This window comes from Orbicella faveolata, unplaced genomic scaffold (genome assembly GCF_042242905.1).
Source record: "Orbicella faveolata isolate gen_17 unplaced genomic scaffold, um_ofav_v1 contig_12, whole genome shotgun sequence".
NCBI classification, from domain to species: Eukaryota; Metazoa; Cnidaria; class Anthozoa; order Scleractinia; family Merulinidae; genus Orbicella; species Orbicella faveolata.
Window position 1 is genome coordinate 12,827,501 of NW_028301539.1, and position 17,773 is coordinate 12,845,273.

The 17,773-nt window shown below is 37.4% G+C and overlaps 1 protein-coding gene across 1 annotated transcript in view; it reads right to left on the bottom strand.

Annotated features, from left to right (window-relative positions):
• LOC110043333 (endothelin-converting enzyme homolog) overlaps window positions 1-17,773 on the bottom strand; it is a 246,397-nt gene that overhangs the window by 128,229 nt on the left and 100,395 nt on the right. Inside the window, exons 9-12 of the mRNA XM_089282468.1 lie at window positions 16,467-16,565; window positions 14,186-14,263; window positions 6,881-6,984; window positions 2,281-2,339 (exon numbers count right to left, since the gene is read on the bottom strand). Of these exons, the coding sequence (XP_089138594.1) occupies window positions 2,281-2,339; window positions 6,881-6,984; window positions 14,186-14,263; window positions 16,467-16,565 (340 nt within the window). The remainder of the gene's footprint in view (window positions 1-2,280; window positions 2,340-6,880; window positions 6,985-14,185; window positions 14,264-16,466; window positions 16,566-17,773) is intronic.

Here is a 17,773-nt window from a genome sequence, read left to right on the forward strand (position 1 = left end):
TGGTGAAACAGATCGTTCTCCTTAAGGAAATTGCACAAGTGTTCACATATGTAATTCGTATAGTGTGATCGTCCGGGTGAGTGTAGTTCTGAAAAGAACTGTTGTTGGTGACTGACGTTTCGACAACCTGAGCTACACTCACCCGGACGATCACACTATACGAACTACTGATACTCCTGGGTTCAAACCATTTACTGTGTTCACATATGTGTTTCCCTAGTATTTTAGAGAGAATGGGAAGCACAGAAATCGGTCTGTAGTTGTTCTTATCATTTCTACTGCCATTTCCTTTGAAGACAGGGGTGACTTTTGCAACCTTCCAATAATTCTACAACCCTCCTCCGTGTTATTGTCGGGAGGTCAAATGATCCAATGCCCTGTCTGTGAGTCGTTATTGGTGGGTGGCCAGTCGGCGAATCAAGCTCCAGCGGTGCCACAACCAGTTTCTTGGGTTGATCAACGAAAAACAAATTTAGAATCTCGGCAATACTTTGTTTATCCAAGATATTTTCCTCGTTTTCTGTGAGAGGTTTAATTCCACTTTCAGCGCTTTTGTCATCATTTGATAGACATTTGATAAGGTTCCGGAGTTTCCTGGAGTTGTTCTTGTTTTCGTTAATTTTATCCCTGAAGTTCAGTCACACTGTTTTTTGCTTGTTTAAATGCATTCCAGTCACTTTCTGCCTGGCTCTTTCTGGCTTTGTTGAGAAGTTTGTCCCTAGCGTTTATCCCTTTTAGGATTTCAGCATTGAACCATTTTGGCTGAGCTTTGCGCTTTACTCTCTTGTTTCAAAGGAAGGTGCTCATCAATAATGCCACTGAATATTTCGTACCAGGTGTCAACTACGTCATTAGGATCCTCGAATACAAAGGCGCAGTCCCAGGGAGCCTCATGCAACGATGAAATAAATTGCTCTTTGTTAAGACTCTTTATGTCGCGGTATGTTGTTGAGGTGTGTTGATTATCATTGTTTTTCGAGCGAATAAATTTCCTGTTAACAATGACTGGGAGGTGATCGGACATCCTAGAAGACATAGTCATCACACTGTCGAAGGCGCTCCGGATGATTCTATCTTTACGATACATTTGGCATCCTGGAGTAGAATAGAGCGAGTCAGGCACTTTCACTGAACAAAACGTCTCAGTTAATATCTTAATATCAGGTTTTTCCTCTTTGTTGTTTGGACTTGTCAGCAGGACTCTTATCTCCTCAAGTTTGCTCTCTGTTAATAGATGCTGCATGAACGTTCCAATGGCAAACTTCCAAACCCTTTCACGAAGGGCAACGCCAGGTCCTGGGTTTTGAGCGATATCACCACACAAAATGAGAATAGTTACTGCCAGGTATTGTTGTCGACCACAGTAATGGCGGACCGCTTCGTCGGTTGGCTTCGGGTAGTAATAACGCTCGTTAGCTGGCTGACACAGGATAATTCAGCTGCATTTCCATACAAACCAACATTTAGGTCAGTATTGCCATGCTTGCGTGTTTTTTTTTTTACAAAAAAGACTAAGCTGAAGGACAAACTGGACCACTTTTAGCGGAGCACAAAAAAGTCGTTCCTTTGCAAACGTTGACTATGACCAATGAAAGGTATCATTTAAATAACATTTTTAAAAAGTCGCTCGGCAGAGTTAACCCACAAGCTTAGTACGCATGGAGACACTATTCAGGGTTTTGTGGCAAGTCGTCCTGGAATAGCTGTCAAAAGGAAACATCTCAACTGGTGGACATTCTGTCAAGTCAGCTCTTTGTTGAAAAAAGTGAGGGGAGACAGGTTCTTTAATTTCAGCCATTCTCATCAATTTGAAAACAGAGGATATCAATATGTAATTGGTATCATGAAAACATGTAACAAATTAAATATATAATGGAAAACTACAACTTTCAGGAGATTTTAATTTGGAATGATTCCTAACTCACTTCAGCAGGTTTTAAAAAGCTGAGAAATCAGTGGATCCTGCAATATTAGAAAACAAGATGAACCAATCTGATTTAAGCCTAAATTGACTCACTTTCCGAGCACGAAAAGCTCCCAGCAATTGCCATTTTGAGAAAACTATAGAGAGCAATATCATAAGCGAAATGTACAATGTACATCTCTCTCTGTGCGTGAAAGAACAATAAAATGAGGTGACATAAAATATGGGTTAGGGTTGCTTGGAAAGCGAGTGTGATACAGGTTTCAATCTGTTTCCACCAATTGATTATTATTTGAATTATAGAGAAACGTGATGTTTACGCGTAGTAGGTAACAAAAAGTTAACCAAATACTTACTGATTTTGTTAGTCACTCTATCATAGAAGGCATTAACTGTATGTGGGTGAATCATCCACCTTTGTGTTAATAAAACAAAAATAATAAACCATTAATTTCCTTGCCAGTAACAGACTATAAAACTCTACATTGATCAAGTGAACCATCTAATTCAAGTCCCTCTATCACTGAAGATTATTTATTGTATACATAATCTGCATGAATCTGTACCTCTTTTATGTTATCTAACTGGAAGGATCATTTGAAAAAGTATCTTAAACACAATACTTTAAACACAGGCTAATTTGGGTACTGATGCAACACTCACATTGACAACTTTAGTCCATTGTATGAAAGCAGACTTGCCTTCACTGGCATTTGAACAGCTTGAGGTTAAACAGTTTGAGGCAGCTGGAATTTTGCTGATTTGTATGGCTATTAGTAAGGATAATGGGCCACTTGGCTCGTATGCAGACTTAAGAGTGCCTGCCCGTAAAAATCAGACAAATTCTTAATTTCGAAGGTCAAGGGTCGATTTCGCTCATATTTTTATGGTAGATAGGCTAGGGCATGACAAAAACTACTGGATAGTTTTTTTGGCAAAATATCCTTTTATTTCAAAGAAATATGCAAATTACCAAATTCCGTTAAAATCGTCATTTGACGCACCATTTTATTAAACAAGTTTGAGAGCCTCGCATGCAAAACCACATCATTCTTCCGTCTTTAAAACACTCAAATATTTTTGTGCAATGTTTAAATGTGTACTGTGCTGATTTTAGGGAATGTTGCGTTGTCTTTTTGGGTGCACAATAATTAAATTTCGAAGACATGTATTTCATTCACTTAAAAGTACTTCGTGAATATAATTAATTTTCACCATGTGCGAAACCTTCAAATGGACCAAGCTTCTGGTGGTTGGATTGCAGAAGGATGGTCTACAGATTCCTGTAAAAATTTCTTTGGGCAAATGATTATGAGCGACGCGAGAGCTTTTCAAAGTACGTCCAAAATGCAAATATTTGATCATCCGTCGTCAAATTTCAATTTACGGGTTAGACGTATATTTTAGCATGCGCCACATGACTTGACCTATGTTAAGTTGAAATAGACACAGAGCTGATAATTTCGAAATGTTCTAACCTCATTTGCTGTAAAAGGCAGGTCCAAAGCCGATTTGATGTGTTTCTCTCACCATTCGTCGCACATAAAGCAGAAGTTTGCTTTTGTTTACATAACGTCCGATGTACATCGCCAACTGTCAACTTATTTAACGGTCGAATACCATGAATCTGTGACCCTCGTTCGACACATATGATCACCACTGCATCTAAGTCAAAAACGGCTAAGTCATTCGTAGATAGTTGCTTGCTTTGCACTACACCAAAATATTACGTTTGATCATCATGGTTTGATAGCTTGAATCCTTGCTTGCAGCGGTTCCTTGTTCGTCACGCAATTCTGTCATCCCATTTTAGGGGGTAGGGGTGGGACAATTTCTATCCCAATACATAAGGCTCCGTAAGGCTTGGAATCACTGGGAGCACACAATCGTGTTGAGTAGGAAGAGATTAAATTAAGAAATGAAAATAATGAATAATTACCATTGCCCCTGTTGTTATCTTTTACTCGACCATCGCTACCTACATGCCCCTGCCTAATACTGTAACGCTAAACTCAGACCTAGGTCTTTTCGCGCTATGCAATTATTTTTGGTTTACATGTAATACAGTGGGCTACCCTCGGGGAAATGGGTGACGACCGCTTAATGGGGCTAGGTTGGTGTACCTTGAATATTTAATTTTTCACTATCGGGCTATAAATTTCTTGGTGAACATGGAGTCAATTCAATACAATCATGATAGACGTGTGTTTGAATTATCACTCGTCGTACACCCTCAATTTCAGACTCTTATCTACCATCGCCCTTTCCAAAACAAAGTTGTTAAATTTTGGGTGGCCGCTTCATAGGGGTAAAGACAATAATGAAACCCTTATCGGAATGACCATATGATGGCCGCGGAGGTAACCGGTCAATAGGTGTTTTATCTACAATATTTTACTGACGATAATTTTGGACTGTATTGACAACAGTCCTCTATTTTCTGTTACATACCAATGCCTCGCCACTAAGCAAACAAAATACGCCAAACAAAATGGCATGGCCAGGGCTATTTACTCACGTAATTAGTAATTAAATTTAGTCTGTTTTTCTCACGAATTAGACACGTTGTGATTTCAGCTAGTTCTTGCTTCATTAATCTATAATTTTTTTATGGCGATTTTCTTAAAATTCTAGTGAGTACAGGTACTAGCTTCATCAGCTGTTGTCTGAAACATCAGAACGTACAACAAACGTGATTTGGACCGAGGCCACGTTCACAATAGAATATGATTATATAAATATACACATATATTATTATATATATGAAAAAACAGATGAACAATGATTAAATTGTTTCACTTATCCTGAGAGTACTCTATACAAAATAGATCGAAATGTGCAGCATATGCCGTGACAGCATTGCGTGACGAACAATAACGGCTGTGAGATTGTGCTGCGCCGACACGCTTATCAGCAATGGTCAGCAATCGATCAAACCCAATATTTTGGCGCAGCGCAAAGCAAGCAACTATCTACAAGTGACTCAGCCGTTTTAGACTTAGATCCAGTGATGGTCATATGCGCAGAAAGATGGTCACAGATTCATAGTATTCGACCAATAATAGGTTGACAGAAGGCGATGTACATCGAACGTTAACCTTGTGTAAACAAAAGCAAACATCTGCTTCATGTGCGACGAATGGCGAGAGATCGACTAGAAACACGTCAAATCGGCTTTGGACCTGCCTTTTACAGCAAATGAGGTTAGAACATTTCGAAATTATCAGCTCTGTGTCTATTTCAGCTTAACAAAGGTCAAGTCATGTGGCGCATGCTAAAATATACGTCTAACCCGTAAATTGAAATTTGACGACGGATGGTCAAATATTTGCATTTTTGACGTACTTTGAAAAGCTCTCGCGTCGCTCACAATCAGTTGCCCAAAGAAATTTTTACAGGAATCTGTAGACCATCCTTCTGCGATTCAACCACCAGAAGCTTGGTCCATTTGAAGGTTTCGCACATGGCGAAATTTAATTATATTCACGAAGTACTTTTAAGTGAATGAAATACATGTCTTCGAAATTTAATTATTGTGCACCCAAAAAGACAACGCAACATTCCCTAAAATCAACCCAGTACACATTTAAACATTGCACAAAAATATTTGAGTGTTTTAAAGACGGAAGAATGATGTGGTTTTGCATGCGAGGCTCTCAAACTTGTTTAATAAAATGGTGCGTCAAATGACGATTTTAACGGAATTTGGTAATTTGCATATTTCTTTGAAATAAAAGGATATTTTGCCAAAAAAACTATCCAGTAGTTTTTGTCATGCCCTAGCCTATCTGCCATAAAAATATGAGCGAAATCGAATTTTCGACCCTTGCCGAGTTATTTTCCATTTTGATGGACAGGGACTCAATTATTTTCCGTCTATCACTTAAGATTATTAATTGTATACAGAATCTGCATGAATCTGTACCTCTTTTTATGTTTTCTAACTAGAAGGATAATTTGAAAAAGGATTTTATACAAGGCTTTTTCAAATTATCATTCCAGTTAGAAAGCATAAAATGAGGTAGAGATTCATGCAGATTCTGTATACAATAAATAATCTTAAGTGATAGACGGAAAATAATAATAGTGGCTTTATTTTTTAACTGGCAGCCGGCTCTAGCTGCTCAGAAGGTTATAAACAAAAAATGGCAATCTACTCGTTCTGGTATGTAACAATGAACATGGAAGTAACAGAGTCAATATTTGCACATTAGAGGTAAGGTTAAGCCTGCATACGAGCCAAAGTGGCCCATTATCCTTACTAATAAATATACAAATCAGCAAAATTCCAGCTACCTCAAACTATTTAACCTCAAGCTGTTCAACTGCTAGTGAAGGAAAGTCTGCTTTCATACGATGGATGGACTAAAGTTGTCAATGTGAGCGTTGCATCAGTACCCAAATTAGCCTCTGTTTAAACTTCAGCAATAAATATCTCTAGGGTATCACTTTAGAATAAATAAGAAAGAATGTGCATACGTTTGTGCTTAACGTTTTGACTGCCGTAAACAGCTGAGAGTTTTTGCTAATTGTAGTCACCATTCTATGTGGTCCGCTATACATAATTACTTGTCAATTCTTATCTTTAAGAACAATGTAATTGGAATTCTTTCGTAGCATGCTTTTGCTTGGTTACCTGGGAATGGTGATACTATTGATTGAAATGACTATGCAAAATCAGAAACCTCCATCTGGCTCGTGTTTTATCACATTACTGTAAGTGATAACCAATTCCAAAATCACCCCTTGGGGTTTTCAAAAGGATTTACTATTTACCATTGGGTCCATCGTGTAAGCACATTGCATTGATTCAAAAATTGCAGGCTAAGAAACCTATTCATTTGGGTCCTTTTTTCAATCAAATAAGAGGCATTTGCCGTCAGAATATTTGTATAATTTTGACAAGTCTACTTCATTTATTGGTGTATGAAGGTTTCACAAGGATACATCCCTCACCTTCCTTTGTCTACAGCATTATGAAGATCATTTATCATTGCATTCACAGAGAAAGCCCGAATGTTTATCACATTAGTGAAGTAGGATCCTTTTGTTACCCTGAGCTGAAGAAAGAGAACATTATCAAAATGAATTAAAGCTGCTTTGCTGATAATTTCACAAATAGGGAACATAGCCCCTTTGAATATCCTGTTTCTCCCAGTTTCTAGCCACTAAAGGTTAAACTCGTTCTCCCCTGCAAAGAAAGACATGTCCGTTGAGTCCTTTGTCTATAAATTTCTAAATTTTTACCTCCATGTAATACTTTAATTTCGTCAGTTGACAATGGCAATCCTCCATTTTTATGTTTTAACAGACTCAACAAACATAGAGTTGAAAACATTTTATCAGTAATTGTTCCCTTGCTTTTTTATAACAAATAACAATGCAGCAATAAAAAAGACATATTTTTGCCACAGAGCAGAACAGTTCTAGTGTGCTTCTTTTATGATGAATAGGCTACCAGTGAAATCTGATCGTTAAGTGCGTGTGACATGATTGCTCTTGGAGAAAAATATCACGTGAGTTGCCTTGCAGCATTGGACCACTGGATTTCCATCCATCCATGCTACTCTAAGACAGCAGGTACCCCAACACGAGTCCTTCCAAATGTACAAGATGATATGTTTTGGGACAAGCAGCCAATGTCTGTGCTTCTTGATCCCACAGATTGGGGCTGGACTCTACACCTTTATCTGGAGGGTTGGTCTAGCTACAAAAATCCGGGGTTTTTTTGAGATTTTTAGACGTTGAAAAGATTTTTAGCTGAGTCTGGAGATTTTTAGAACAATTTAGCAAGTTCAAGGATTTTTAGAGTTTTTAGAGCCACAAAAGTCTGTAAAATGTGTGAAAAAATATTCAGAGAGAGGAATTAGATAAATAATGTTTTTACATGCGCAAATAGGAACCCAATTCGCTTGTATATGCGCATTTAGGAACCCAATTAGCTTGTAAAGCTATATATATATAAGAGTGACAAGAGACCAGTTATGGCTTCATGCACAGCGGTTTCACCATTCAATTAACTTTGAGTTTATTTTAAACATTGATGGGATTTTTAGACGCATTCTCGTGATTTCTCGGAAAAGCTTTGATATTTTTTGTTAAAATTGTGAGATTTTTAGAAAAAAAAATGAGATTGTTAGAATTTTTTCTGAGGTTTTTAGAACTTTTTTGGAGATTATCTGGATAGATTTTTAGACGATTTTCGGGGATTTTTGTAGCTAGGCCTACTGGAGGGTAGATAAACCAAAATGGGTTGCCCTACCAAGAGTGACTGTCAGCTGTAAAAGAGCTAGTACATAAAGAGCTGCACAAAAAAATGTGTATGTGCTAATGTAGATCTTCAATGTAGTGTGCTTTCTGTGTTTGATCGTCAGTTTCCTATGTTTGTTCTTGTACAGATGTGTACAGTCATCTCAGCAACAAAGATAAAAGAGAACAGTAAGTTTCATTGCATGTTTATTGGTCAAACCAGCCAGAGACCCACTGATGGAGACAAACAATCTTCACTGATCCCTAATTAATGACATGGTATTTTTAGGTTTCTCTTTCCACGGCAATGCATAGTTAACAATAAGTAAGATGTTATTTATCGAGGACGTCATTTGACGGTAGTTACACTGATAACCTCATGACCCTCAAAATAATCAATAAGAAATAAGAAGAAAAAGCAATAATAAATAAGACTATTAATACATGTAATGAAAAATTAGAGCAGTGCATTCACACCCTGATTTTGCTCAGTCAACTCTGGTGTTGTGCGATAGCAAACAAAGTGAATGATAGATAACGATCTGCACATGAAGTTGAAGTGGTGGTGAACAAATTATAACCTGTGGCGGCAACCCGACAAAGTGTCTTTAATAAAGTATTGATTTGTACTGGACAAAATAATTTCCAGTCATAAGGCATTGTTAACATTTTTCTAAATAAAATTCAGATCGCCAACATGCATTTGAGATAAAGATTTCTCGAGAAAATAACATTTTGAACAGCCGACCCTGCAAGACAATACACCGTCAATATTTATGTTTTTAAACCTACCTTGTGTTTGTATTTGTTTCAATTGCTTGATTATTTTTACATCTTGCTTTCACCATTGAAAAGGGTTAAATTTGTAATGAATGACCTATTTTGTCCACAAATTATGGCCTTTTGGCGAGCTGCATAATCAACTAGGAACGTTTGTTTTCTGACAACAAATCATGGCTATTTGCCAAGCTACAACTCAAATTGTTTTCTGAACACACATCATAGAGCTCAAAATTGCGATCCACTGGTCGCCAATGCGACTAAAAATCGAATGTTGTTAACTGGTCGCCTGTGGGCAACTCACCTTTTCTTCCGTCAACCTTTTAACCTCAAAGGAAAACTGACCTTATTTGTGGATGAAAGATGCACTTTCTCCAATAGATATAAGAAAACAAATACACGATTCTCCAATCGCTGGCTGGATTACCATGTTTGGTTCAGTGGAAACTTCATTAAGAGGTACTCCAGGCATATCTAAATAACGCGTGCACGCAGACTGGTAGAACTACCAACAATGTGGCAGAGCAGGGGCCTGATCACAATATGTCTGTCAATTGCACCACACGAAGCCTCATCTTAGCGCGAAAAAATACATAGACATGAAACTAGATGAGGATGAAGAGGGACATGAAAAACATGACTGAAGCTGCTTTCGCATTAATTATTATTAACACGATGTTATTTTTATATGTCCTTCATGCAAAATTTTACCATCGGATAAGTTCTTTGTACGTAAACTTAGAATGATGTCGAAGATTGTGTAACTAATAAAGAAGATAATAAATCAGTGAAAAAAGGCGACCAAAAATTACTATCTGGCGGCCAAAATATTGGGATTAGTTGCCAGTTGGGTCCTCAATGACCTTTAACAAAAAACGATAATTTCGAACCCTGTGACACGACCATTTACCAAGGTAAACAACACCCAAACTTTGTTTTCTGACACACAAATCATGGACATTTGCCGCTGCCAAGCTACAAAAGATTCCTTCCTTATGACGCACGCTCAATTACCTATTGTAAAGGGCGAGCTGTTCGAAATAACAGGCCGAAATTGCAACTTTGCAGAAATCATACACAATGCCATCGATTCTATAAATGTGACTGGTACACGCACACATGATGTAATTTGTCCCTACTACGAGTCAGCCGAATTGGCAAACATGGTACAGCTGTTTTAAAAAAGTCTCGATGAACAGACCACGCGAATCCAGGATGATGCCTCAATTGCTGAGGTGTTTAATAAACACTTCACGAGCTTAGCTGGCAGGCAAAACTGCTGCCGAGTTTAATCCAACAACCCTAAAATCTTTTGTCAGCAAACGCAAGGTATCAGATATCAAGTATGCCTTTCCTACTATCACGCCAAATGAGACCAAAAAACTGACTGAGGCAATCCCGTCAGGTAGAGCGACTGGTGTGGACGGCGTGAGCGCCCGCATATTTAAGATAGCAGCTCTAGCAATAGCGCCATCACTCGCCAAACTCAAAAACATCTGTATTGCTAGTGGCACATTTCCGACAGCATGGAAAGAGGCTAAGGTGATGCCCTTAAGTCATTAAGTCATTCCAATTCTCAGGCTTTCTCAATTTTATTCATTTCTGTGAACTACATTTTGCTTCCTGTTATTGTTACTGTTACTGTTACTGTTACTGTTACTGTTACTGTTACTGTTACTGTTACTGTTACTGTTACTGTTACTGTTACTGTTACTGTTACTGTTACTGTTACTGTTACTGTTACTGTTACTGTTTCTGCTACTGCTACTGTTTCTGTTACTGTTACTGTTACTTTCACTGCTATTGTTTCTGTTACTATTACTGTTACTGTTAGTTACTGTCAGTTACTGTTACTCTTACTGTTACCGTTACCGTTACCGTTACTGTTACTGTTACCGTTACTGTTGCCGTTACTGTTACAGTTACTGTTACTGTTACTATTACTGTTACTGTTACTGTTACAGTTACTGTTACTGTTTCTGTTACTATTTATACTATTACTGTTACAGTTACTGTTTCTGTTATTGTCACTGTTTCTGTTACTGTCACTGTCACTGTCACTGTCACAGTCACTGTCACTGTCACAGTCACTGTCACTATTAAGATTGAGACTTGCACTGATACACAAAGAGGGTTATAGAGCAATGCAGATACAACTTAACCATGGCAGTATGATCAAAAAGTACAATAGGAGGTCAGCATGCCAATAGACTGTTGAAGGCAAAACTTTCCAAAGAAATGGCAAGGATCAAAATCCACTGTCACTGTTACTGTTACTATTACTATTACTATTACAGCACAAAACTATTTACAATAACAATTGTATTAAAATCGTTAAAAAAGGAGGCAAAAGGTAGTTAAAAGAAATGAATAAAATGTGGAAAACCTTTGAACTGGAATGACTTGTTTAAAATGCCACAGAAACAGCGAAAGTATCATCATTATTATTATCATCATCATCATCATTATTGTTATCATTATTATTATTATTACTATTACGATTGCTATTGCTATTACTAATGCTGATGCTATTGCTAATGCTAATGCTAAGGCTAATGCCATTACTATTACTATTATTATTATTGTTATTGTTATTGTTATTGTTATTGTTATTATTATAGTCTACAGACTCGATACACAAGTATATTATAAGTCTACAAGTGGCATGTGATAAAACACAGAAAACATGGTAAACAAGCAAGTACCACTGAAAAGATAGCATTTGTTGATAAGCTATGACAAACAGAAATTTGAAACTTGCACTATTCCAGAGCTAAAATTCCGTACAGTTTTGCCTTACAGAGTGGAGATGTTTCATCGCTTCTGAAAAGCAAGGTACACTCATCATTCTGAAGTGCAATACCACACTTAGGTTACACTTGGTGTCACCAGGGGAAGCTGTTAACCTAACCAAACAAGATGGTGTGGTCTACATAATTAAACATCAGTTGTTCCATCACGAAATTAGAAGACCAGTGTGCACCAAAAGATCAAGAAGGAAGACCAAGAGATTTCAAACCCTAGCCATGGCTAGGCCTCTGCCTTTTCAGAGCATACTGCAGGACTGGCAACTATTTGCGATTAGGATGATTTAAGGTCTTAAGATTGAGACTTGCACTGATACACAAAGAGGGTTATAGAGCAATGCAGATACAACTTAACCATGGCAGTATGATCAAAAAGTACAATAGGAGGTCAGCATGCCAATAGACTGTTGAAGGCAAAACTTTCCAAAGAAATGGCAAGGATCAAAATCCATCAAGCACAGCAATCATAGCTAACCAATGTGTAACATATGAGTATATGCATGGTACAGCACTCCTCAATGTTTTGATAAATAATAGTTTTTTAAGTGCCTATGAAATGAAAGGCTTTTCAAAATCCAGAAGAATGGCATTATCTTTATATTATGTAAATTAGGAAAGTGATGATGTCATAAGTTGTGCAATTAAAACGCTAAAATACTGAATAAATAATATCCCTGGAAATATTGGAACGGTACTGTTCTTCAAACTTAGCACCAAGAGTGTACATCACAAAACAAACAAAATGACCATTTTTGTGCTGTTGCAATGACAACAGTTTTGCCACTGGTTATTTCTTAATTAAAACTGAAATTCCAAGTTTACTAGGAGAGTTTAGCCAATATGGTAACCATGTCTGTTCCGAGCAGGTCTCACTTTAAAGGTTGCAAATGAGGATATTTGGTTTTTCACAGAAAGAGACTGGAGCCACTTCTGGTACCAAGTTTGAAAAACACTGCTACAATATTTCTAGAGATATTCATGATTCAGTATTTTACAATTTATGATTTTAGTTGCACAACTTATGGAGTCATCACTTTCCTAATTTACATAATACAAAAATGTCAGTATCTCTAAAACAAGAAAAGATATTCCAAAAAGCAAAACGCCGCTCTTCTGTATTTTGAAAAAGCTTCAAAATAAGGAGGCACTTTTAAGGCTACAATGTATGTACAGTTCATCCTGCCTTTGAACATAAAGCTAGAAAGTCACTAAGGACCCTAAACAAGAATGCAAGGGTGTTTGATCAACATAGATCACATGAAAACACACTGCACACCTACACTGCAACCTGTCTTACTTTTACCAAGTTGAACCTGAATGCAGATGTCCTGCATTTGACATTGTGTGAAAAATGGAAGTGATTTTGCTGAGCAAAATGTAAAATTGTGACTGGGATTCTATCAGAGTACATGTGCCTCTCCTGTTTCCTGCTGGGGTACCACTTAAGTGGCACTTCAGCTCCCTTGAAAACCACCCAAGAAAAATTCCCGCCACAGATCCTGGCAAGAATTTATCAGAGGATCTGCTCTTGACTTGGATAACACAATTATTGTCATGGATCCCAGCAAGAATCCTGGTGGGAATAAAATCTTGGTAGGGAAAACGTCCAAAGTGATAGAATATGGTGAAGATATGGACAGGTAGAAAGTATATTTTTTTACTTCAGTTATCGAGGTGAATCTAGATGAACTGGAGCCACCTCCTTTTTTGTGGTCTAGTCTGGCACGTGCCTTCGGCCAGCATGCTTTTCTCTTAATAGACCGTTTTCGATGTATTAAAATTCAGCTTGGCAGTGAGGCTTAGAGGACACAAACGAAAGAAATGAAACGACCATGTTTATTCATTTCTTTTGTTTGTGTCCTCTAGGCCTCACTGTCAAGCTGAATTTTAATATATCGAAAGTGGCCTATTCAGCAGTGACCCTCCTCCCCCACCCAAGAAAACTGTAGGCAAAGGAGTTTTTCGACTAAAAGATACTGGCTTGGACAAGTTCCTCGAAAAGCACAACGAGTTAATAGACGATATGCATAAGCGAAAACCGCTACAGCTAAAAACTCTAACATGGGATCAACCTAAGATGATAATTAAACAGCTATGAGGTAACATCTTAGCAACAGTCTTCACAATCTTTCAATAAAACTAAAGTTCCAACACAGAACTGACAGAGTCCCCTTATCTTCATAATTTTTAATGGGCGGGTTGTTTTCTTGTTTCTCTGAGATTTGCGGCATAACTGAAAGCAAGTGCCCAACTTCATATCAAAGACAGTTCTGATGTCATTTCACTTTGAATGTAGTAATTGCACTATACATACAATGTAAAGCGGAATTAGTGTTATAGTTATATTGATATCAATAGTCTGTAGAGAGTCACATTTAGTTGTAAACCATACACTATTGTTATCTGATGTTTTCAAAACACTTACATTCTTGAATCTGTCTCTCAGTCTGCTTGGATCTTTCATATATTCAGGATATCCAATGTTTTGTCTGATTGCAGCAGCCTGTTAGTTATAAAATCACGTTAAATCAAAAACTTATTACATGTACTTCATCACTCAGAGAAACTTTCATGTAAAATGCATAATTATATTCCGTAAAAGTGGATATAGGTATACATTCTTACACAAACAAACAAATACGCATTCATATAGTATACAGGTACAAACAGAACTATTTAGATATACAAATAAAACTGCATTACACTGAATAAAATATGGGATTATGAAACTATGAGCTTTTTACAGCATGACTGTTGTCTTAAATGGATGGGAATGAATAATGGTGTGAGCACAGGCGGCCCAGACGATGTATGCGATTAATACGTGACATTACGCTTTTGGCGATTGCGTGACAATTTTAGCCGTTTATAAGACGATGTATGAGAATACTTCGAAAATTACTCCAAATGCTGCGTGGAGAAAACAATTTGAATAAAATGGTTTACCTTATGTTTGCATTGCGTTATTTTGATGTCTCTAGGTTCCTAGAGGTGGTTTGGAGCCATTTAAGCGAGTTTCACTTTCTGGCGGTTTGCTTCCCCTAAAGAGTATTCTCTTAGGGGAACCAAACCGCCAGAAAGAAAAACTCGCCAAAATGACTCTCAACCACCTCCAGGAACCCAGAGACATCAAGATAACGCATAATGTCACGTATTAATCGTATACAACGTCTGGGCCGCCTGAGGTGTGAGAAGAATGGATGATGGTGGGATAAGAGTGTGTAAAAGTTCTGTCTAAAAATGTTTAAATATAGAGAATACTTTCATAAATTATAAAAACGACAAACACATGGAACAAAAAATGTTAAAAAAAGCTTTAAGATTTTCACCCGGGCTTTCCAAAGGAAACGCCCGAGTTGAAATTTTTTTCGTTCAGTCGCAAATCGCAGTCAAGTCCTTAACACGCACGCGCGACGTTATGCTGCTGACCAAAAGAAGCGCGGCTTGTGGGGACGAGAATGACTCTCTAATCTTCATTTAATTACTTCTTCGGGACTTGAAATGGAAAGGAAAAACACAATTAAATGTTTAGGTGGCCCCAGAATGGAAGATCAAGATGTACAGAGTGCTCAAACCTTTCTGGTGAAGAATTTCTTCCCTTTAACTGCCGCGAAAACACAACGATCGCAGCGTTTTCAAGTAAGCGTAAGTTTTGAATACGCGGATTCAACGCAGCTTCCTGGACTTTAGAAAACAGAAATGGTCATGTACAGTATTACTTCGAAGTTGAATTCCACTTTAACGATTGGTAACCCACGGCCGATAAAATGCCTGCAAAAGTCCTAGGCATAATAGACTAGCGTGAGGAATTAATTTGAACACGCTGTCATGCTCAGAAGCTCGTCTGCGAAATTATGAACATTTTTTTGCTTTTAGATAAGATTTTTTGCATCATCGTGAATCATTTCCCGTCACGTTTCTTTCATTTGGTTGCTTTTATAGGAAAATTTTAGGTTTTAAAAGCGAACAGTATTTTACACGTTGGATTTCTGCATATTTAATTTACGGCGACCTCCGCAATTTGTTTGTTTAGGAGTTATTCGCTTGGTTCAAATATATTTTTTTGGAGTTTTATTCAGTTACTACAGAATTCCTGAGAAAAGAACTAAGTGAGTACCAATTTAACACAGTTGACATCACAGGCGGTCCTTTCTACACGTATCATTTAGAGCAATTTTCGAAGCATTCTCCTACATTGTCTTATAAACGCCTAGAACTGTAACGCAATCGCCAACACCATAATGTCACGCATCCATCCTAGTTCATAGGGAATGAGGCGGTAACGACATGAAAGTGTCATGTTGCTCTAAAAAAGCCCGAGTTCACGCAGACATGCGTCTTGTTTCTTAAGAATTCAGTGTTAAGTTTTTGGGGAATCGTATCATTTTGACATGGTACTGAATGACTGTACATAATAATTATATTTAGTGTATAAAACACTACATATCTTACAAATAACTGCATGTAGATTTACTACAGATATAAACAGCTGGCGTCACTTCTTTCGTTACCCTGCAGGTCCAGCTGCTAATAAATTTTAAAATATATTTTTTTGTCTGTGGATAACTCACGTGCGCTTTAAATAAATTTTAAATATTTTGTTTCAGAAAATGTAGATAAGGTAGTGGTATCGATTTAGCTTACAACAAAAGGCCATAAAGCAAAAGGCTCACAATAATTGGTGAATACATCTTAGAAGGAAGTACCTTTTCCTTTGCATATTTCTTTGTTCTAGTGTCCATCCAGTCCAGGTTATCTAGGTTGGCAATAAAGCTTTCCCGCAAATCATTGATCATTTGCATTACCTGTAAATAGCAATGTCAGTAAGGCAACTTTCTTCTTTACTTCTTACCTCGATTGTCAGCAATCTATTGTACGAATAAATATAGGTCTTCCAAAGGAACCAAGAGGTACTTTTTTAAAATCCCCACCTTAGAGTTGAAGCTAACCAATTGAACAGTCTGAAATTATACTATTTTTAACAAGAAACTTAAAATATTTATTTTTAGCCATTTTTAACCCTAGTTCTATACAATATTTTAGCTTGCAACATACTTATCTAAATTAGCACTATTTTTAACCATCAAGTTTTTATCATAATTACAAGCATTGTTCATTGTTCAGTTCATTATGGGTATTTCTTCCACAAGGGCTGGATCCAAACCACCAACCCATGAACCTAGGACGCTTAAGGGCTCTGTCCTTGGTATTACTTAATGGCTATACACCCTCTGGAGAATATGCCTTATTCCCAACAGTGCCGTTTTTGAATTTTGTGGAGGTTAATGTTTGCTGGTATTTCACTGATGAATTTCTCTGAACCTTTCTTAATCACTCCTAATGCACCTATGACCACTGGCATTATTTACGTCTTCATCTGTGTGGTATTAAGACCGAGTGCGGGTAAAGGAAACACAACGCCATGTTTGTATATATGGAAAACTTCACTCTGTAATTTCACTGACTGATCACGTGACCTAAACATGTGTTCACTCATGAATATTAACGACATTACATCCCTCCTCTTCTTGGGATGAAAAACAAGATATGAATAAACACATACATAATGAGTAACAGTTTGTGAGTAACTCTACCTTTAAAAAATAAACATCCTAAGTAACAACGACAATGCTCACTGTTCGATAATCAAAGTTCAACTGTTCAACTGAGATCTGAGAAAAATAGTCTTGTAAATGTCAACTTTCTTTAGATGAAATAAATGTATCAGAAAAGTTCCTTGCTTCAGCCCATTTGCCATAGATGACTTGTACATAGTCAGAAAATCTAATACGAGGTTTGACTTGTCTTTTGGATCGTCTCGACAGACTCTCTTCTTTGGTCTCAGATGGGTTTTGCTGTATTCCTGGGGTCTTTTTGTCATCTTTCTTTACACCATTCTCTTGGCTCTGTGCAAAGTCCTTTGGAATAACTTTGAAGTGGGAAGAGTTTCTGGTGACAGTTTGTGAACCATTACTTGCTGTGACCATTGTCCCCTTTTTCTCCTCCACATCGA